Below are 22,704 nucleotides of genomic sequence, written 5' to 3' on the forward strand. Positions count from 1 at the left end.
AAATGGAAGTAAAGGGGTATTTGCAGACTATTTCGAAATGCAAAAATATGAAAGCGCTGCGGACATTATTTTTATTTAATTTGTTTAATCTTTTTTCATAACTTGAATTGATGTAGTAGTATGTACCCCTGACGATATTTTTGTTTGGAATTGTTATATGTACTCTTGTTTGTATTGTAATGTTTGTTCTTTTGTTAAGCATAAATAAAAATTAAAAAAAAAATTACTGGATGTCTCCTGTGTGTTACCTCCTTTTATACCCCCAGGGAAACAGGAAACACTCACTTCCAGAGTTCCAGAGGCTACCAATACATTTCGATAGAGCCGAATGTTATTGTACCTTTAGTTTTGCTGGATTGTGTTTTGCGCTTAGAGATACGAATGAAGGCGACTGGCGTGTTTTCTGGGAAAACAAATATGACTTTGCTCCGTGCCGGGCCATTCTGATTGCAATCGTTCACATTTTTAGAACTGTTTTCAAATGCGACACTAACCAACCCAAAGCTCTATTTTGTTACATTTGTATTTTTTGTTCCTTGTCCTTCGGGGGAACACATTCATCTGTGGGGCACTGTGACAGTACATACTGTACATTGCGGGCGTCTCTGTGACTTTATTGGGTTAGCTGTGCTGATAAAGTTGGGTTTTGTTGTTGTTGTTGTTGTTGTGGTTTTGCTTAAACACAAGTTCTGTAATTGAGCGTCCAGAATAAACTTCCCAGTAGTGTCCCTGAAGCCAGAGAATTCTCAAGCAAACACGGGATAAGATTCCAAAATCAAGTCTTTCGAATGTTGCGCACACAGACATAATATGATAAGATGATAATTGAGCTCAGGAAACACCCCCCCACTCCCACCCTAACCTACATCGGGGGAGATTCACTGGAGAGAGTAGGACAATACAAGCTCTTGGGGACTGTTCTGGACTCCGAGCTAAATTCTGAAGCCAATACTGACCTGACCCTCAGAAACGGGCAACAGCGTCTTTGTTTCTTAAGGAAGTATTTTAAGGTCGACTATTCAGTGTTGATTTTGTTCCTTCCTTGAATCTGTTCCACCTTTTATTACTCTGATCAGCTGGTTTGGTCACCTGAACCTGAGAGGCAAGAATAAACTGGGCAGCCTTGTGGACACATGTCAGAGGGTCACTGGTGCTGATCTCCCAGCCCTCTCCTCTACCATTCACGTGTTTTGAATGAAAGCGACATCCATCTGTGACGATCCTTCACACTCCCCTGTTTTAATAATTTCCAGTTAGTCCCATCAGAATACAGATACCGACTCCCCAGCTCCAAAACCAACAGATTCAAGTTCTCATTCATACCTGTAGCCAGATCCTTACTTGACACTTGACCTTCTATGCAAACATGTCAGATGCCCCCCCCCAGGGATAATAAAGACTCTCTCTCTTTCACATACAGGGCCAAAACGTCTTTGACTGACCTAATCGTCACCATTTGCCGAAACGACTTAGGACTGTGAGAAACCGAACCTGAGGAGGCTGACTTTCAGGCAGATCCAATATCCGCAAAGCCTTCTACAGACACACTTTTCGAACATTTCGAGAAGTAAGGCGAGGGGCGGAAGATCGAATGATCAGATACCCTACCGCTGATCAATGATGACGTCTCACTAGTCCGGCCACACACTAAGATAGAGGGAGAAGAGGCGACTCAAATCCTGAGATCTACCGGGGGTAACTCCCCTGGCTCAGCCTCCATGCAGACCCCCCTTTCCCTCCACTTAAAAGACAGATGAGCCACGGAGTTTCCCAAGGGTGAAGAAGGGGTGGAGGTGGAAGTGGGTGAGATCAGGGTCTGACCTCCCGAACCTTTGTTTAAAACGCTATGTGCGCCAGATTCAGAAGTTACACGTTTAGGAGCTACATGCGTCAGGGTATCAAGGCAGATCTGAAAAGGGAAACTTAATGCATCTTATTCTACAGGAAACAGAACCAAAGAGCTCAACAGCACTGGGGTCAGCCCCCAACAGCTGAGAGCCAGACGTCCGAACCTAAATGAAGAGCTGAAGTGGGCTGGAGGCTTTTTTCTGTTCTGGGACAATGAAGTGTAATTCTCCAGAGAGAAAACAGCTCTCCCGACCGCGGCCTCTACAAACAGATGTGAAACCCCTTGCCTGTGTATGAACGGAAACAGAAAATGGATGAGCCCAGCGAGTATAAGAAAGAAGCAGGCTTGGAAGAAAAAGGAACAGAAAAGGAGACAGATGGGCTTCGCACATAAACAAGATGATGTGATTTCCACAGCCTGATCTATGGCTCGCTGCTTCACCTGTACAGAACCTTGGCCTTTGAGTTACATTCAGCCGACCTTAAACGCTCGGCTTCGCTTCCACTTCTATGACAGGGTCCAGCGATTTCTTATCCAGCTTATTTAGAAACCGGCACAACGTGATTATGTTGGGTGATTTCGTCGCGCATCATAGAGAAAGTGATCTGCTCAGTAAGAGCTTTCTCTCTGCACTGCTCGTGGGCTGACCAAAGCCACCTGAAAAGGTTTGTATATATTTCTCCTGGGCTGAAAAACCCACACTGACTCCCAGTCTGTTAGAGGACAGACTTTAAAATTCTCTCAGCGAGCTGTCCGGCGTTGTGCGTCTCCTTCAAGAGCTCCGATCCCCACTCAAATTATTATTATTATTCCATCCCTGTGCGGCCCTGCTCGCTGGCTCTAGGCTCCTCAACGCTCCCAGGTCTTCACATCGTACGCTAGGGGACGGATCGTGTTCAGCAGCGGCCCCTCGTCACTCCCCCCGCCTCATCAGGAGCCCCCCCTCCGCGCGTGTTTTCAAATCGAGCCGTCAAAACTTAACACAGCCTTAAATTCTTTACCTATTCTTGCTTTTCTTGATTAGATGTGTGGTTTTATTGGTTATCGTGTAGCCGTTTTTAGTGCACTATTTATGTGCTTGATTAATGACTGATCGATGAATCAATCGATCGATTCTGGGCTTTCTGCTGCAGTTGCTTACTGCTAATAAGGTAGCAGTCTCGCTCAGTTTCAGAAGCTCAAGAACAGGTCGTGCTGACTCCCGGAATCCAGCTGCGATCTGCCAAACAGAGTGAGTCTTCGGCAACTTGGAGTTCTCTAGAATTTCCTTCCTGAAATCCTCTGCATTTAGTAGTCACGCGCCATACCACAATACCAGAAGCATTGTGTCATAATCTTTTCGCAAGGGTGCCACTTTCTCGATTGCTCGTATGGCATCAGGCACGATTATACCAGCGCATGACTGCAGTTTGGTCTGTTTCCAACTTCCACAGCTGGGCAAGACCTTCGGATCTTATGTGCTTATGGGGCCCTATTCAATCCTGAACTTGGCGTGCTGTCTGTGTGGAGTTTGCATGTTCTCCCTGTGTTCACATGGGTTTCCTCGGGGTCCTGGGATAATTGTCCCTGATGTGAGTGTGTGTGTCTGTGTGTGACCTGTGTCGGACTGGCATCCCGTCCAAGGTGTATCCTGCCTTGTGCCCGTTGCTCGCTGGGATGGACTCCTGTTCCCCTGCAGCTCTATAAAGAGGTTAAAAGATCTGATGGATGATTGCCCTTAAAAGGGCAACAGGCTTTCGCTAACGGACGAGCCAAGAGTCAAACCTCAGTCTCTTCCTGCATTGACACTACCTCTGCCTACTGCCCTCCTACACGTTCAATACCCACAGACACGTCTCCACAATGCTTTCTCACACAGCATGCAGAGCACATGCACCTGGTTTTTCATACAGTATATGGGGCGAAAATGTAATGGAGCAAAATTTGATCTGCCCTCCTTTTATAAACCAAGCAGCAGCTCCCACCCATTCGCATTTCTGAATGCTTTACCCCCACTTCCAGAGAGAAAGGAATACCCTGTAACTGTGAGAGCACTGAACTGCTACATCGGGAAAAGACCAGTTGAATGAGGCTGCTTTAAAAGGTGCTGTGGACTTAAGGCAGAGTAACAATCTCAGGCCTACAGATACAGTAAATGCTACTTTTTTTCTATTGATTAATTAGTTCACAGACTTATATGAGGGCTTCTGTGGGCACAACCTATAAACCTGCAAGCTATTCCAGATTACACACTCACTGCAGTTAGTTATAGCAGAGACATGCAATGCCTTGATCTGACTGGTTTAATACCAACAGATTTTTCCTTACTGAGCAAACCGGTGTGACAGTCACACAGCCAGCACCACAACTGACTGACCTGAGGTTCGGGGACAAGCTGCTACTGCTTTTGTGTTTGAGGCGGCTCAGTTTTGTGCCTTGTGTTGTGTCCCAGCTTGCCTAAACCCCGGTTTTAAATGCGGCTTTATTCTAATAGGGATCTGCGTCTGTTCGAATGGGAAGCTCCCTCCTCTCTGTGTCATCTGACATGTGTTGGCTCTACTTTCCTAGAATTATAATCCGAGTTATTACCTCTTAGCCAGAAAGCATGACTGTGGTGAAGAAAAGGAACTCAGAACGCTTCAAAGAGGACAAGGGACCTAATAATATAAGGGTTTTGGAAATGCAGACATAAGCCAAAATGTGATCACAAGATGTTAAAAACTGGAAGGATTGTTTCCTGATTCTAAATGTCTTGGTAATGTAGGTTAACTGTAGAAACAAGCCAGGCCTGTTTATTATAAAGTTCTGTTCAAATGTTCAGAAAACATCTGATATCATTCTTCTTTTAATATGCTATATCCACAGTTTTCACACTTCCTGGTGTAAGAGCTGTGACTGATCGGCACCTTTTTCAAGGTTTTGCTCAGAGAAATAAAACCCAACACATCCAACTAGTCAGCAATCAGTCCTGTCCGTTCTATCGCACATAACAGAGACGGAGAGGAGGTCTGGGCAACTGAAAGACAAGATTCCGAAAACCCATTTGAACTGTTGCAATGAACAACAAGATAATGATTGTGCCCAGACAAATACTAACAATAAATAATTATACAACACACCATGAGTTACACTATTGAAGGACCCGACCTGAGTGCCTTCTAAATTTACACACCTGTTGTATTTTCGTGTTGGGGATGATTGAAAGACAAGAGGCAGCACAATGGCGCAATGGTTAGCAATGCTGCCTCACAGCGCTGGGGTCCTGGGTTTGATCCCAGATCTGTCTGTGTGGAGTTTGCATGTTCTCCCCGTGTACATGTGGGTTTCCTCCAGGTGCTCTGGTTTCCTCCCACAATCCAAAAACCAACCAAGGTAGGTGAATTTGCTTCTGGGAAAATTAGCCCTGGTGTGAGTGTGTGTGTTTGTGTCCCATCCAGAGTGTGCCCTGCCTTGCACCTGTTGCATGCTGGGATAGGCTCCGGCTCCCTCACAACTCTGAAAATGGATGGATGGATTAAAGGCCGGGATAACTTTATCAAAAATAGTCATTGTGCTGTACGTGGAAATATTTTGCATAGTACACATACACTGTATACAATGATCGCTTCTAAATGCTCGTCTGTGGTAATAATGTACAATGTACACAATACAAAACCTTCCTGGGAAACTGCTTGGGTTTGGAGCACTAGAAGGGAAAAACCTTGTGTGTGCCTTCCTGGGTGTTATCTCAGGAAAACGGCCTCTTTCGTGTCAAATTAAAACTCATTTCATCCTTGCCACCTCTGTACTATTAACAAATATTTACAGGTCAGTGAGTAAACAGAGCCCTGCCTTTAATGCCCCATAGTAATGAAACAGGCAATAAAACCGTCAGGGGGCCTGTACAGTCATCTCCAGCCTGTCTTTTCCAAACGCCCCCGACCCAGAACGACACAGGGTGTTTGTTTCAGCACAGGAAACGAGACCAGGCTGAGCTGTGGATGCTGGGTAGGGGCTAGCGGGGCCGGAAGAGGCTCACTCACTAGCCAGAGTCTGATCTGTTGCACCGCTAGCGGGAAAGCTGCGCTAACCAGCCTCCAGCTCGGTTTCATCCTGCTCTGCTCTTCCTCCGCCCCAGAACAAACTGCAGACGTCGAGACCCTACGGCAGGGCCCTGCTGGGGGAGGAGTGAGGGGGTCAACTGTCCGGCTGCACGTACCGGACGGCTACTTTTATGGACAGGGCAGAACTTGTTCTTTTTCCTTTCGAAACGTTTCCTCTTGCGGACAACGGTGGAAAGCAAAGGAGAGCGCAGTAAATCCTGGCAGGAGAAAACCCAAAAATGAGAAACTGTGGCAGACTAAGGGATGTGTGTAAAATGAAAATTACACACAGGACTGCAGGGATAAAGTTCCGTAAGGGACTTCAGATTTCTGATTTTTCACAGAGGTCTTTCCACACATTCTGGTGCGGATGGCTGCCGCACTAATGTTTTTCGTTGTTGTTGGACTTTTTAAGAACGTTTTTTGTCCGTATTTTTTTTTTAACTTTTAAGAACAGTGCCCGGACTCTATGGCCCTCGTCCACTGAAACCTCAGCTCGCACCCTGTCCATGGTCAGAAAAGATCGGGTTCTTCCTCTTGAGCCCAAGCGAGGCTGTCAAGGTGTCAACCAACCAACCAAACCAACCACTGGGGCGGCTCTGTGGCTCAGGATCTGCCCCTGTGGCTGGGAGGTTGCCGATTCAAATCCCGCAGCCGGCAGAGGAATCCTACTCCACTGGGCCCCTGAGCAAGGCCCTGAACCCCAGCTGCTCCAGGGGCGCTGTACAATGGCTGACCCTGCGCTCTGACCCCCAGCTTCTCTCCCTGTCTGTGTGTCTCATGGAGAGCAAGCTGGGGTCTGCGAAAAGAAATTCCTAATGCAAGAAATTGTATAGGGCCAAAAAAGAGATGTTATGTTATTTGCTACAGCAATCTTTAATAACACAGTTTGCTGCAGAGCTCTGTACAGGTTGACAATATAATCTTGTCCAGCAACTGCTGACCATGTGGGCTCAGAGTTCCCCCACCTCCTTCCAGACACCAGTCCATGACCTGGGATGCGTCCGTTAGAACAAACCGTGGCCAATCCGAGCTGCTTCCGGAGCAACCCAAACGGCAATGAGACTGCTCCCTCTTGTGGTGGACTGTGGGACCGGCGACACAGAGGAAAAAGAGGTGTCAATTTGCTCCGCGACTGTATGGAGTTGGCAGCCAGCCTCCTGCCTTCAGCTGACAGGAGTGGGGTAGCGCATGAAGTCTTGGAAGAGGGAGGAGGAGTGTCCTAATATGGGCACCGCACTGGAGTCTGTGCAAAACAAACCTCCTGTGATCAAAATATCAAATTTGGCAGCACTACTGTCTCATTACAATGAGATCGGCCAGTAGCACCAGCTGTAGTGACATGAATTTATATAGTGCAGGGACTCTCAATGCTGGGGGCTCCTGTGCCTACTGGCTTTTGGTCCAACAGGGGCTTTGATGACCAGCTCATTATTATGGCTCAACTGTTTCAACTCTCTGTTTGAAGTCTTTCTTAAACATTTGCTCTCGGCACGAATGATGTTTCTCGCTGGCAGGAGCCCCGTGCCCTGAGGTTGAGGACAGTGTGTCGCGTCCTCATTCGGGCACGTTTGGTACAATAAAAAAAGAAACAGCAGGACTTTTGACAGAAGTCATACTGCCAGCAGCCATATCAGCCTGCAGCTCCCAGCTGGCAGCCCCCCTGGAGCTCAGCAGGTGTGGGCCTGGCCAGTACCTGAATGGAAGACTCCTGGGAAAGCTGAGGTTGCTCCTGGAAGAGGTGTTAGTGGGGCCAGTAGGGGGCGCTCACCCTGTGGTCTGTGTGGGTCCTAATGCCCCAGTATAGTGATGGGGACACTATAATGTAAAAAAGGCGCTGTCCTACGGATGAGACTTAAAACCGAGGTCCTGACTCTCTGTGGGCATTAAAAATCCCAGAGTGTTTCTCAAAAACAGTCGGGGTGTTACCCCGGTGTCCTGGCCAAATTTCCCCCTAGCCTTTACCAATCATGTCCTCCTAATAATCCCCATCTCTGAACTGGCTTCATCACTCTGCTCTCCTCCCCACTGAGAGCTGGTGTGTGGGGAGAGGACTGGAGCATCATCCAGGTGGGGCTGCACACTGTAAAGAGCTTTGAGTGGAGTTTCCAGAAAAGAGCTCTAGAAGTGTAAGGAAGTATTAATAATAATAATAATTATTATTATTATTACTACAGTATTACTAGAAGTAAAATTTAACGCCTCACTCACTGCGGGCACGCATGAGACAGCGTCGTTGATCTCGGGCCTGCGGTGGATTATGGCTTCAAATGGCCTCAGAACTCTTTTTAATTTAAGAATCTGTCGAGAACCGAAGATATGGTCATTGATCCGAGAAAGCATCCACCAGCTGCAAAGCTGACAGTCACTGAGGAGCAAGAAACTGAAATTGTCAGCAGTTACAGAGTTCGTGGCACTACTGTTGATAGCAGCTAATCTTGTAGGAAAATACTGATGTCATATGTAAGAAGAGCCAAGAGCAATTGTTCTTTGTCAGAAAACTCTGCTCTGTTAATGCGTGTCCCACAACAAAGCCTTTATTCTACAGATCTTTCTTTGAGTCTGACCCACCATTCACTGCGGTTGTCTGGTTTGGTAACCTGAACACACACAAAACCAGACTGAGCAGGATCGTGAAGGCGGCCGGCAACATTACCGGCTCACAATGGCTACAGCTGCTGGTCACATCTACAGCAAACAAACAGGGCGGCAGGCCAATCTAATCGCTGACTGTCACCACCAGCCCTTACACAGAGATCCTTCCATCAGGGAATCGATTTATACTGCCTAGAGTCAAGTGCAACAGAACCAAGTTCTGCCTTATTCCCACAGCCATTAACCTGCTTAATTTGGAGAGCTGATTAGTACTTTTGCTTTATTGATTTTTTCATCAATTATGTACACTATCTTCCGTATCACACATATAAATTGATCGATGGATGACTCAACTTCTTTATGTTTTTTTCAGAAATTGTTTACTTAAGCTGCTAACTTTTGAATTGCTTACATATATATGCAGCATGTTTAAATCCCTAATAAAACATCTAAAAATAATTAGATGTAATTGTGACTCAAAATCAATTTCTGTATGTTTATCTTTTACAGAAACACAGTTACCATTCCGTTTAGTATTGGCATATCAGAGAATTTTTGCATATTAAACTGAAACTTAAAACCCTGCTGTGCTATTGAGATTTTAGAAAGGAAACTGAACCGCGCCTAGAGAAGAATTTACAGTAGAAGGTGATATTTCCCAACGTCGGCCACCAGGTGGCGATGGTTAAACGTGAGTCTATGGAGGGGCTTTAACGTGACCATTTCATTGCAGTGATCTAAACTCGGGGCTCCGAACAGCTGCTGGATGAAATTTCCTGAACTTTGCTTTCTTTCTGCTTTTCTTTCTTTCTGCTTTTCTTTCTTTCTGAACTTTGCTTCTAAATGACCAAAACAAGAACAATGGGCTGTGTGGCTATTTTGTTTTTCTGAGTAACCTCAAATCAATTGATCTTCTAGACATACTGTACAGTCTGCATTACTTGTATTTAAGTTTTTTTTCTCTCATCTTATTCTTGTAAGGTTCTTATTTGTTAACGTATCGTTCACCTGCCTGCAAAGCAAATTTCTCCCATCTGGGTCAATAAAGGAAGTTTGGTTCTTAGTCCATTTAACACCTATTAAGAGCAAAGGCAGTCAGGAAAGGCAGAAGCTGATTGACAGGTTTTCTCTGTTTACTTCCTGTTTTCTTCACCTACAGTACGTGACCTACACAAAACACCTCAAGGTAATGACCGTGACTGAGTTAATGACGTCTTTCCTGTTGTTTTATAACACTGGACTCCTCGTCTTACCAGTCTCTGGCACGGAATCTGTGTCACAGTACAGCCCACTATATTCTTACTGTATGTGGTGTTGGTGGGCTAGTATATTCTTACTGTATGTGGTGTTGGTGGGCTAGTATATTCTTACGTGGTGTTGGTGGGCTAGTATATTCTTACTGTATGTGGTGTTGGTGGGCTAGTATGTTCTTACGTGATGTTGGTGGGCTAGTATATTCTGATGTGGTGTTGGTGGGCTAGTATGTTCTTACGTGGTGTTGGTGGGCTAGTATATTCTTACAGTATGTGGTGTTGGTGGGCTAGTATATTCTTACATGGTGTTGGAGGGCTAGTATATTCTGATGTGGTGTTGGTGGGCTAGTATATTCTTACTTTATGTGGTGTTAGTGGGCCAGTATATTCTTACTGTATGTGGTGTTGGTGGGTAAGTATATTCTTACTTGGTGTTGGTGGGCTAGCATATTCTTACTGTATGTGGTGTTGGTGGGCTAGCATATTCTTACTGTATGTGGTGTTGGTGGGCTAGTATATTCTTACGTGGTGTTGGTGGGCTAGTATATTCTTACGTGGTGTTGGTGGGCCAATATATTTTTACATGGTGTTGGTGGGCTAGTTCAGATCAAACTGCTTATATCTGAATGGAGCTAAACTAAGGAAATCTTGAGAGGCACACATAGGACCCCGGAAATTTACAAAGAGCTAGTGAGTAAGATTGTGACCTGAGGGCAGCACAAGCTCAGCTGTGATGTGCAGAGGATTAATACCCCTGGGCAATACACAGAGTCAATATCTATTGATGGAACACATCCATAAGAAAGTGACCTAACCAAACCAAGAAAATAAAGACCAACAAGACTCCAGTACCATATGAGGTTATGGAGATGGTAATTCAAATAAAGGATTATCTGCATAGCAGTAGGAACCTACAGACTAGCCAGCATCCGCTTAGAACAAGTTACTGTGCTAAAGTTACTAGATCTTTAACTACAGGTGCTAGATATCTGAGATAATGAAAAGAGAGCTGGTTACCGGATCGAAACCAGTGAGGACAGATTAAGCTGGAGCAACATTTTTAGTGGTTGACCGCGTCAGATCCGTGTCAAGATCTGGTCTCAACTGGCAAAGTCCTGAAACTCCCCAGCGAGCAACCAGTGTCAAGAAAGAATGGGGAAAATGAACATGATAACATTCCAGTCTTTAACAAACAGCCTGCAGATAACCCTCAATGCAGGTAGCAGAAACCTATTCAGGGTTATGTTTATGGGAAATGAAACGCCTTGAGCTTGTAAATCTACTTCTGATAAGAAAGGTGTTTACCAGACAGTGTGGGAAGCACTGCCAGACACAAGAGCGTTAGTTAAAAAGGCCAGAATTTGCCATTGAGATGGTTTTATGTGACAAGACCTCCTTGTGAATCTTGTATAGAAATCGGTCAGCAAGTGACAGAATGGATACTACTGCTCTAAAACCAGTGCAGAGAAGAGCAGGCAGATTCAACGTTCGTGCTCATTTTAGTCTTGAACACAGAAGACAAAGAGGGGATCTGACTCAAAGCACAATGATTTAATTGTGGGGCTCAGGGTAAATGGTACTATTTGTGCTTTCCACAACAGAGATCACAACCATGAAGTAATCATATTGGTTATAATACAAATACAACTACCGGCTGGGCTAGATGTTCCACATGGCCTCATGCTGTTTGCTGTTCATTCGGATCTTTGTGAATCTAGCGAGAGGATGTGTAATTACAGAATCTTTGTGATCGGGCTCTGGAAAGAGGATGGGTGAGGTTTTCGAAAGGCGCCTGGTTTAAGCAAACAGGCCATTGCTGGACCCACGAGGGATAAGCACAAGAGAGAGCAAAACGCAGCCAAAAGAAGATCAACTTTATGATTGATGGCAAAAAAGGGAGAAGACAGCATTTCATCAGACTCTTGGAGAGGATTCTCCCAGCACTGAATCAAGAAGGGTGACCTTAATAATAATAATAATAATAATAATTCAATTCAATTTATTTTTATATAGCGCCTTTCACAACAAGGTTGCCACAAGGCACTTATTACAATAATAATAATAGTCATTAAATGCCTTGTTATCCTAAAAAGCGTATATAAAGCGACAGTTGTCTCTTTTGCCATTTCAGCATGTTTCTTTGAACGTGACTAATTAAAAGTTCTGCCAGTGTGGAAAAATCTTTGAACTGCAGAGGCCCTGAGGCTTAAGAAGGATCTGTGTTTGTGTGTTTGTTTAACAAAGGCAGGGCAACCAAGCTGTGGGAAGGTGAAGGTAGTTTCTAATTTCAAGCAAGAACACGAAGGAAACTTCCTTTCCCTGGCCTCCATGTTGGCTCCGGCTCCTTTGAATTCGAGCCGGAATGGCACCCCTCTCCGCACTACCCTGTGTCAGACAACAGCTGAGGAACAGGTGTGACAGGGGTGTGTCTGACAGTGGCACCGAGAGAGAGTCACAGGTCTAACCTGTCTGGGGAAAGGAGGGACCTCTGGGGCTCTGGTACTGACGCACAGTATCAGGAGAAATTATACAGAAAGAGTTTAACTCAGGATCAGCATGTCTTTAATGCTTCTCAGGGATTAACATATTCAAACATCAAACAAATCAGAGCTTAACTCAATGGCAACCTACAAACCGGTATGTACCCAGCAAGTTTCTTGGCTATACAGCCTTTCTTTCGGTGCTATCCCAAGGGAATCATTTTGGAAGAATTACTATAATGGAGTTTTTTTGTAATCTTATGAACCACAGTGTCTTCCACTAAGGTCATTAGTGTCGTAATGACCTTAAGCCATGAAGATCTACGGACAAAACACACTACACAGTAACTGGGGTGTACATTCACAGCAAGAGAGAAAAACACTAGTAAGAACTGCTATAAACACTCAAGAAACTCCACTTCACTGAAGTACAGATACTCAGCTGACCGCGTTTTAAACCTGCAACTGCAACATGACACTGTCGTACAGACATAATACTTAAAAGTGGTGTTGCTTACAAAAAATTATGTTTTGGAAGATTTAGACAAACTTTTAAAAGTTTAGCTACTGTTGTTTGTTTTATTAGATTTTAGAATAGGATTTGTGTGTGATTTATTTTCAATAATACATTCTATTTCATGTTTTGGTTTGACAGGCTCCATATAAAGCTTTAAAAATACCTTTGAAAAAAAAAAGGTTACAAAGGAACTGTAATCTCTCCTGACAAGATATATGTAAATATGATTTGACTATCTGTACTCATGTGTTGGTAAGTTAGGAGACTGTGTATGACTGTAAAACACATCCTGTTTGGCTTTTTACAGATGGTTATTGGGTGATTATAACCAAGTAATATCACTCACAGAGTCCTACTCAGCTTCAGAAATTAACATTTGTAATAGCGTATGAATCGTCGCTCATCTTTTTTTGTTGTGTGAGGTGGTAAATGGTGTTATTTAAGGAGTCAACAATTCTGAGATTTGCTTTGCTTTGTGGTACATTAACTGTGTTTTTGAGCCCTGTGATCGCAGGTTCCAGCTTGGCCATGTCACTAGCCGACGGTGACTAGAATTCCTCAGGTAGTGGTCACTACCTGATCACTACAGGGAAGTGTAGCATTTAGTCAGTCAGTGCTCTCTCAACTCATAGCTACACAGCGCCCCCTGTGGCCTACTGGGGGATTGCAGGCATGCAATGCCTTTGGCAGGCAATACACTTCTGCAATCCGTGCACAGGTGTAGCCCATGATGTGTGAGAAGACAGAGGGGTGGAAAGATGAGCAGGTTGGAGGAACCTGCCTACTCTTCCTCATTCTTCCTCGGTGTGCGGTCCGTTTGTAGCTGTAACCCAGGGAGCAAAAAAAAGTACACACCCGTCTGTTCCGAATCGGGTGGGAAGAACAAAAATAAGTTGTGCTTCTAGTCTGTTTTTTCACGAACGGCACCGAATAACAATCTCAGAGCCCATATTGTGAACCGGAGATCGGCGCATTTAAGCACTTCTACGTGGATGAGTCCACTTGATTAAAATGCTTTGATTTCCTAGCTTGGGGATCACGTGTTCCTGCTGCTCTGGAATGTGTTTTGATCGACTGTGGCATTTTGTCACCTGAAAGTCTGACGGCACACTGACGCATTTAGTCCCCAAACACGGACCCTGTCCCGATACAGAGCACCGTGAGCACAGCTCGTGCTCCTGATCTGATCAGAGATGGAGACTGTGAGGACAATACAATCCACACGATTGTTTTGACACCTAGATTTGTGATGTTCACCACAATCACAATCACACAATTGACCACCACTACACTGCACGGATTTGCAAATTGTGTCCTCTTCACTCTGGCCCGGGGGCATCTCGTGGTCATTAAGCACTGGATTCCTGTAGATATTAGCAACTAATTAAGTCCCAAAACAACAAGTGCCCTTATACAAATAATGAACAAGACTGGGCAGTTAAGATTAACAGTGGAAAGGAAACTAGTTGCTGAACTCTGGTATAGATCATGCTAATGTTATGATCGTGGTTGATGGCTCAGGGCAACATAGTGGCACAGCGGTGAGCATTGCTGCCTCGCAGCGCTGGGGCTCTGGGTTCAATGCCTGCTGTCTGTGTGGAGTTTGCATGTTCTCCCTGAGTCCTCATGGGTTTCCTCCCACAGATCCAAGACATAAACAAGGCTGTTAATTGGCTTCTGGGAAAATTGGCCCTGGTGTGTGCGTGCATGCGTGTGTGAAGGGGTGGCGTCCCGTCCGGGCTGTACCCTGCCTGGCTCCCATTGCTTGCTGGTTCCCAGTATTGGGTAGGGTGCTTAGAAAATGGATGGTTTGAATTGAGTGATGGTCCCTGCTTCAGAACAGATCGCGATTAAACGATCACAAAGGCGAATGAGCCCTTTTATCAGGGGCCTAGCGAGCTCCTGTCCTGGACTCCGTGCTTCTGATATGCCCTGACTGCGATGCACTGTGCCAGTAACATAAACCGTAACAAATCATTCTGAAAAAGCATCATTACAGCATACCTTGATATCACACAATATGTTACACAAGCCAAGAATATACCACAAGCAATCACAGCAAAAAGAGAGCAGAACTGTGGTATATGTACTAAACTATACATATAGTAAATACAGTACACCCACTTATAGTAACTACTTGTGGTAAATATACGTACTGTGCCAAAACTTTATAAGACATTTTATGTTATGCTGCTTATGATAAAAAGCAAACTAAGACTAGATTAAGAATCTGTCACTTTGCTGAAGACTTCATTTTTCACTGATCTTCAGCTGTCAAACACACTAGGAAGAGAATACTTCTCAAAATTCATTCTTCATGCATGTAGGAAAGAGGCCCTCATTTTACAAAGACGAAGACTGCGGCACACCTTTTCAATACTTTAATAACGGCAGCGCCTTCGAAGTGTTAGCCTGTTTGCCGAAAGATTTGGTTTTGTTCTCAAGTCCAGTTGCGATTTGCGGCAGGACATTTTGACTGTCGAATGTCGATTCATGCAAACTGGGGAAGGATCCTTTTGTATCGCTCAGATCAAATGCTGCTTGGGGCCTGGTGCTTCACTGTCCAAGGGCTCCTCTAGAGCCCATCTGTGTTCACCATGTTCGTTAAAAAGGCTGGGGTATTTTAATAGTGCCGCAGGCTGGCACAATTAAAACCTCAGGGCACGTGTAATAGATCTATCTCGGTATATATCTTGGAATGGTGGGATTTGCTGGCAGTTCTACGTAGGTCTGCCACACCGCGACTGTGGCAGATATCCGAATATGTGAAATACAGTATGTAAAAACCATAGATCTGAATCTCTACCAGCTATGCATCAGGGCTAGGGGTCCCAAACTCCGTTCCTGGACAGTCCAGTGTCTTCCAGTCTATGTCAGTTATGGAGCTGGCCTGATTATTTAATTGGCTGCATAATACCGTCAACCAGACCGCCAAGGTGACTTAACTGTCACTCTCTGCTCACTGTGCCTTTAATGGGCTGAACGTCTTCTGCGTGTAATCGACTGTAAATGACTAATCGTCTAATTGAGAAAATAATGTAGGGTAATTGTTTGATTGACCACTCAGGTTAAAACAAAAAGCAGAAGACACCAGGCCGTCCACGGACGGAGTCTGAGACCCCAGGTAGGAAACTGTAGTGCTTTTTCCTGGAACCTTCTTTCATTTCTGAGAGTATCAGCACAGTCAGGTGACTTTTTTTCCCCCCCATTCTTCTTGTTATTTTCTCGCAGTCTGCGCGCGCGGTAAAGACGATTAGGCACGAGGGCCGCGGGGTGGTGCAGTGGTGAGCATTGCGGCCGCGCAGGGCTGGGGCCCTGGGTTCGATTTCTGGGGTGCTGTCTGGGTGGAGTTTGCATGTTCTCCCCGCGTTCACATGGGCTTCTTCCCATAGTCCAAAGACATGCTGGTAGGGTAATCAATCGGTTTCTGGGAAACTTGGCTCTTATGGGGGGTGGGTGTTGGTGTCTGTGTGTGCCCTGCGATAGACTGGCGTCCTGTCCAGGGCGTATCCTGCTTTGTGCCTGTTGCTTGCTGGGATAGGCGCCTGTCCTGGATAAAAAGTGGTTAGAAAATGGCTGGCTGGCTGGATGTTCAGGTGCACTGACCCTTGTACAGAGGATTTTGGGAAGGAAACACACGCTTCTCTTCGGAGTTTCTGAGAAAAGCGTTCCAGCACAAACCAGCTTTTCAAGCGACAGGCCTTATAAACTCAGGAAATCTGAACGGTGGGCTGGGATCCGACACCCGATCTCGACTGCAAACGTCAAAGAACCATGGTTTCGGGATATCCACTCGCGTCTTAACCCCGCTCGCTTTTGTAAATGAGCGGATTGCGTCACGCTATCGCGTATTCTTTGCAGCTCTCAAAGAAGGGAGGCCACAGGACTCCTGCAAGGGCCGCGTCGGTCACCTCCTAGTATGGCGAGAGCTCGTACTCTCCCTGACGCCATGAAGGGAAAAAAGAAAGCAGACTGCGCTCACCAGGATTCTCGGTCTCAGCAACCTGGATACTGTCAACTCTGCTCTTGGATTTCTCTCTTTAGACAAGAGCAGCAGCCCAAATGATCGCGGACCCTTTTTATGGTCATGAAAGCTTAACGTGGCAGATGTGCCTGTGATAAGAGTAATCCACAATAATGGCTTACACTGCTATAGCGCTTCTCTGGACACTCCCCTCAGAGCTCTTTACAGGTCAGGGGGAATCCCACAGTCACCACCAGTGTGCAGCCCCACCTGGCTGATGCTCCAGTCCTCTCCCCCCACACACCAGCTCTCAGTGGGGAGGAGAGCAGGGTGATGAAGCCAATTCAGAGATGGGGGTTATTAGGAGGCCATGATTGGGAAAGGCCAGAGGGAAATTTGGCCAGGACACTGGGGTAACACCCCTACTCTTTTCGACAAACACCGTGTACTACATTGATCCTGCGGTTTCACACACTACAACCTTGTATGACTTCGCTATACGTTTGCCCTGCTGGGCAGCGATCATTGGCAGGCCTTTCTTATGCTTTCCCATGACCACTACAAATTCCTTCTCCATTCTCCTCCTCATCCTGATGACAGAGTTTCAATTCTGGGAGCCAATCCTAGCACCCCCCCCCAGACACACCCTCCTGGTGGTCTGGTGGTCCTCCCTGCTCCTGAGCCCTTAATCTAACCAACCTGTCGCCTGGCCAGATGTGTCGCAGGGTCATTTGGTCCCACTTAAAGGCTGGAGAATTCCAGTCCCTGGACCAAAGTTAAAAGAGGCCACCGGCTACGCATTTAGGAAGTGAAAACACCGAAAGAGTGTGAAATAAGCCTGTTATTGGGTCTATTGAGGGTTCAGTTATTTAATTAATAATCTTAGAGCTCATCTGGGACACGAACCAGCAAAAGTGGGGGTCTCCAGGCCCAGGAATGGGAGGCCCTATTTTACTCAATGTTAAAGATGCCCCTATGCTACACTGCAGTCCATTGGTAGTAGCCAACTGCCTCAATCAATGCATAAGGGACATCCTGCTGACCTCATCATGAGTGTTTTACCTTCAGCAGTGCGGAAGAGAAAGTAAATTCTCTCAGATTCAGCCCCGCCAGTGAACCTGTTCTCCGAGCCAGCCTTTTGCACAGTTCCCAGCGGTTATATCGTGGCCAAAGAGAATGAAGAAACAGGAGAAGGGCGAGAGAAGGCTGCGTGGCTCCGTACCCAGTGTGCCCGGCGCACGGTTCCCAGAATTCTCTCAACGATCTGCTAGATCAGCTGTAGATGTCATCTCGGAAGCAGCCCAGCAAGTTCCACAATGTGGCGAAACCAGTCTGGCGAAGTCTGTTAGCCATCGGGGAGAATGCGTTCCAAACTCACAACGTGCTTAAATGATAAACACCTAGATTATCAGATAAACACGGAAACATTTTGAACGTCTTATTCTAGACTGCCTGAAGAACGCATTGCAGGGGGGATCTATCTGTTACTTCAATCACTGGGTCATCCGTATGAAGTACTGAATGCTACACTTCTCACAAATCCTTAAAAAGTCTCAACTGCTGTGATGTGTGTCCATGCCTCGGCCCCAACAAAGCCACAACAGTGTCTCTCTGGCTAAACTGTAGATCACTTCACAGTGTCAGGACAGGAAAAGGCACTGCAAGTGAGATTTAAGACAATCTTGCTCAGCTGCTCGCGCTGTATTGCAGCGAATGTCTTCTGGAAGGGGACCAGTGAAACAGCTGGCACAGCATCATGGCTGGATGTGAGCTCCAACTCTTGTGTGACTGTGTGTCCCCATCACAGATAGCCAGGGGTAGCACTGTGCATTTTCTGGCCTGCTCTGTCAGTGTGGGACATAGTGAGTTTCCCCGAGTTGCACTCACTGAGCTAGTAAGCTCTTTTTCTGCATTGTCACCAGGGACTGTTGTGATGCCCAACCCCGACTCTCCCAGGTGTCTTTCACGTCAGGTGTTGTCTTGTTTTAAATTAGAATGCCGTGTCATTTTATAATTATCTAATTACATTATTAGAATGGCCAATTATGTCTGTTACACCTACCTGACTTTGGAATCATTGACTGTTTTTCACGCCTACAAACCCTGTGACTGCACACGGGGAGAATGAGGAAGTGTATGCAGACTCCTCCCCTTCTTCTCACAGATAAAGGTGTTATGTTAGGTGCGCTCATCGGTTTCTAGTGTCCCTTCCTGCTCCACAACTTCACCCTTTTTCTGCCTCCCTGGTTCATTCCTCATAAGTGACGGGGAGGTTGTGACATCGCCTGCCTTCGAGTATTAAGTTCACTGTTATAAGAAATGTTATTATATTTTGACCAGATTATTGCTGCATGATCCTGTGATTATTTAACCCCTAACTACCAAAATGAGCTCGATGGGCCTCTTCAAGTTGGTAACTTTTCTTCTGTTAAAAAACAGACATAACTGCACAACATACGACAAGCTCCAGGTCTTCAGACCAGCTCAATCACTTGCTGATTTGTAAGAAATCCAAATCCAAAGTAAATACATGCCCACATTCTGTGGAGTCTTCTTTTTGGCACCTTAGCACACCTTGCTCTAGCCCAAACAGCAAAACACGTGCAGCATTTGGTGCGGAAAACTGTGAAAGCAAGGGGACAAAGACATCCCAGCTGGTGCTTCATGTATTTCACTAAAGCCACTCATCAGAAAATCTGGATCTGGCGTTTTTGACCAGCCATGGGAAAATTCAGCACTTCAGTCCCTTAAGTGTGCTACTCATCTTATTTTCTGCTTAGTTTCAGCTCTCTAAAACTAACTAAAAGCTATTCAAATGTTCACATTTTGGGGGGTTTCAAAACTATCAGTCTCACTTATAAGCATTTCTCGAAAAGAGTAGGGGTGTTACCCCGGTGTCCTGGCCAAATTTCCCCCTGGTCTTTACCAGTCATGGCCTCCTAATAATCCCCATCTCTGAACTGGCTTCATCACTCTGCTCTCCTCCCCACTGAGAGCTGGTGTGTGGGGAGAGGACTGGAGCATCATCCAGGTGGGGCTGCACACTGGTGGGGGTGGAGGGGATCCCCATGACCTGTAAAGCGCTTTGAGAGAGTATCAACGTGGCACTCTGTAAGTGTGAGGAGTGTATTTATTGAACCTCTGCCTGGGTCCTTGTTGGGTGTTTCAGGAATCTCGGGGCGCCGGCTGCTGCTGCTCTCTCACTCATCTCATCTCATCTCTCTCTCTCTCCCCCTGCAGAACGAGCCCCCTCCTCCGTATTACACCATCGCGGTGCCGCCCACCGGGGCCTGCCCCCCCTACGAGGAGATACCGTATGGAGGCGGGGCTCCCCCTCTGCAGCCGTACTACATCCCCCAGCCGGTACCGGTGACGCCGGCGCCCCACGTCGCACAGCCGAGTGCCTGTGAGCGCCCCGTTAACCGCCGGCCGCAATCAGCCAGCGTAATACAGCCTAGCATGGGGAGCGCGACCGGGAGGGCCGTACTGGAAGCTGGTAGCTAATTCGGTGCAGTGGCTTCAGTTGCACAATGTAGGACTGCCACTGGCCAAATTATTGGGAACCCCCGAGACTTGCATTTGCTGGCAGCACCGTGGCGCAGTGCTGTTGGGGTGGAGTTTGCACGTTCTCCCCCGGTTCGTGTGACTTTCCCCCCGGGTGCTCCGGTTACTTCCCGCAGTCCAAAAGACTCTAGTGGGCTAACTGGCTTCTGGCCATTGTGTGTGTGTGTGTCTTTGTCTCCGTGTGTCCTGTGGTGGACTGGTGTCCCATCCAGGGCGTATCCTGCCTCGTGCTGGGATAGGCTCCAGCTCCCCCCTGTGATCCTGAACTGGCTGAAGCTGCTAGAAAACGGATGGATGGATCTCTATCCCAGGTCAAGTCTCTCAAAAGCCCGTCACTGATGGAAGTGCTCTTGATGAAACTTGAGAGTCTACACTCCTCCAGTACAGTTTGGAAAATTCAATTATATTAGTAATTTGCAGACACACACCTTCTGTGTTGCAAATACAAGCTTGGTGGAAGAGATTCGTGCTCAAGGTAATCATTTGAGAAATGAATCCTCCTCCATTATGGTATTATACTTTAAATATCTCAAAATACTTTTACTCGGGTTTAAAGTTGGAGTCCCGGTTTTTGACATCTGTGCCGTGTGCCGGGCCAGTGACTCACCCCGGCCCCTCCTGTCTCCACAGCGCCGCCCCAGGGGAAGAGCGGTCTGTCCTGTAACAGAAACGCCCGGTGCTTCGGGGGCTCTGGGAGCATCGTGATCCTGCTAGCGATTATTGCCATCGCCATCTGGCTGGGAGGTAAGAGCGGGGCTGGCAGGAGAGGAAGAGAGTGGGGCTGAGGGAGGACCTTGGAGAACCGGTCAAGTACAGAGAGGCAGTGTGGGATAGAGGTCAGAGGTGAGAGAGGGGGGGAGGCAGTGTGGGACAGAGATCCGAGCTGGGAGAGAGGCAGTGTGGGATAGAGGTCAGAGCTGGGAGAGAGGGAGGGAGGCAGTGTGGGATAGAGGTCAGAGGTGAGAGAGGGAGGGAGGCAGTGTGGGATAGAGATCCGAGCTGGGAGGGAGGCAGGCAGTGTGGGATAGAGATCAGAGCTGGGAGAGAGGGAGGGAGGCAGTGTGGGATAGAGATCCGAGCTGGGAGAGAGGCAGTGTGGGATAGAGATCAGAGCTGGGAGAGAGGCAGTGTGGGATAGAGATCCGAGCTGGGAGAGAGGCAGTGTGGGATAGAGATCAGAGCTGGGAGAGAGGGAGGGAGGCAGTGTGGGATAGAGATCAGAGCTGGGAGAGAGGGAGGGAGGCAGTGTGGGATAGGTGACTATTGTGGAAACTCCTTTCCCCTCCATTTAAAATCATCCTTTTCTTCACGGGACACCTAGCACATTAAACTGGCCCCCCCATGCACAACCTTCCAGTTGCACTACTGACGCCCAGTTCCGACAAAGTTAACAACACTTATCTACTACTCTGTAGATCAGAATTAACCCGGGAATACCTACTATAGAAAACAAGTGCTAAATTCATTCTGGACCCATCTTTCTTTTCTACACCCAATCCATCACAAAGCCCCAGCAAGCCTCTGTTATCTCTTTCTCACTTTGCAGACCTGTACTGGTGTTAGGACTAGCACTGCTGATGCTGTCAGAGGTGGCTGATGTTAAAGCCCAGGAGGTGAACAGACACTCCTATCCTGGCCAATCTCTCTACTGTCTAGGAAACCACTAACACAGCCCCCCCCCTTAATGCACCTGACTGCTGCTGTACTGAGGGCTGTCCAGTCCAGCTCTGGGCCAATCAGATGCCCGGGGAGTTGGCCAGCTGGCCAATGAAGGCAGATGTTCAGAGTAGTTTAAGTCTAAGCCTTCCATCACAGACAGTGGGTGACCCAGAGGAAGAGATGAAGCTGCTGCTGTTTTTCAGGCTCCTCTGTGTCTCCCCCTTGCAGTGCGTTACGGATCCGGCCTGCTCACGGATTCGAGCAACGGGCAGATTGGGACGAGGACGGACAGCTGTCCTCCCTCTACGGTGTACTGCGATGGCAGAAAGGACTGCACTCTGGGCAGCGATGAGACTGGCTGTGGTAAGACCCGCACATCAGTGTTGACACTGCACTGCACACTGAATTCTACACTGATCACTGCATCCCAGAACTCCACGTTGATATGCTCAAGTGCACTGAACACTACACTGATCACTGCAGCCCAGAACTCCACGTTGATCTGCTCATGCACACTGAACACTACACTGAGCACTGCAGCTCAGAACTCCACGTTGATCTGCTAATGCACACTGAACACTACACTACACTGATCACTGCAGCCCAGAACTCCACGTTGATATGCTCATGCACACTGAACCCTACACTGATCACTGCAGCCCAGAACTTCACGTTGATCTGCTTATGCACACTGAACACTACACTGATCACTGCAGCCCATAACTTCACATTGATCTGCTCATGCGCACTGGACAGCCAGAT

The 22,704-nt window shown here is 46.9% G+C and overlaps 1 protein-coding gene across 1 annotated transcript in view; it reads left to right on the plus strand.

Moving 5' to 3' along the window:
- Window positions 1-11,061: 11,061 nt before the first annotated feature.
- Window positions 11,062-22,704, plus strand: part of tmprss13a (transmembrane serine protease 13a) — a 30,135-nt gene continuing 18,492 nt past the window's right edge. Inside the window, exons 1-4 of the mRNA XM_088939537.1 lie at window positions 11,062-12,395; window positions 19,960-20,125; window positions 20,914-21,027; window positions 22,171-22,305. Coding sequence (XP_088795663.1) covers window positions 12,378-12,395; window positions 19,960-20,125; window positions 20,914-21,027; window positions 22,171-22,305 — 433 coding nt within the window. The 5' untranslated portion in view covers window positions 11,062-12,377. The remainder of the gene's footprint in view (window positions 12,396-19,959; window positions 20,126-20,913; window positions 21,028-22,170; window positions 22,306-22,704) is intronic.

This window comes from Atractosteus spatula, chromosome 22 (genome assembly GCF_055471065.1).
Source record: "Atractosteus spatula isolate fAtrSpa1 chromosome 22, fAtrSpa1.hap1, whole genome shotgun sequence".
In the NCBI taxonomy this organism is placed as follows: domain Eukaryota; kingdom Metazoa; phylum Chordata; class Actinopteri; order Semionotiformes; family Lepisosteidae; genus Atractosteus; species Atractosteus spatula.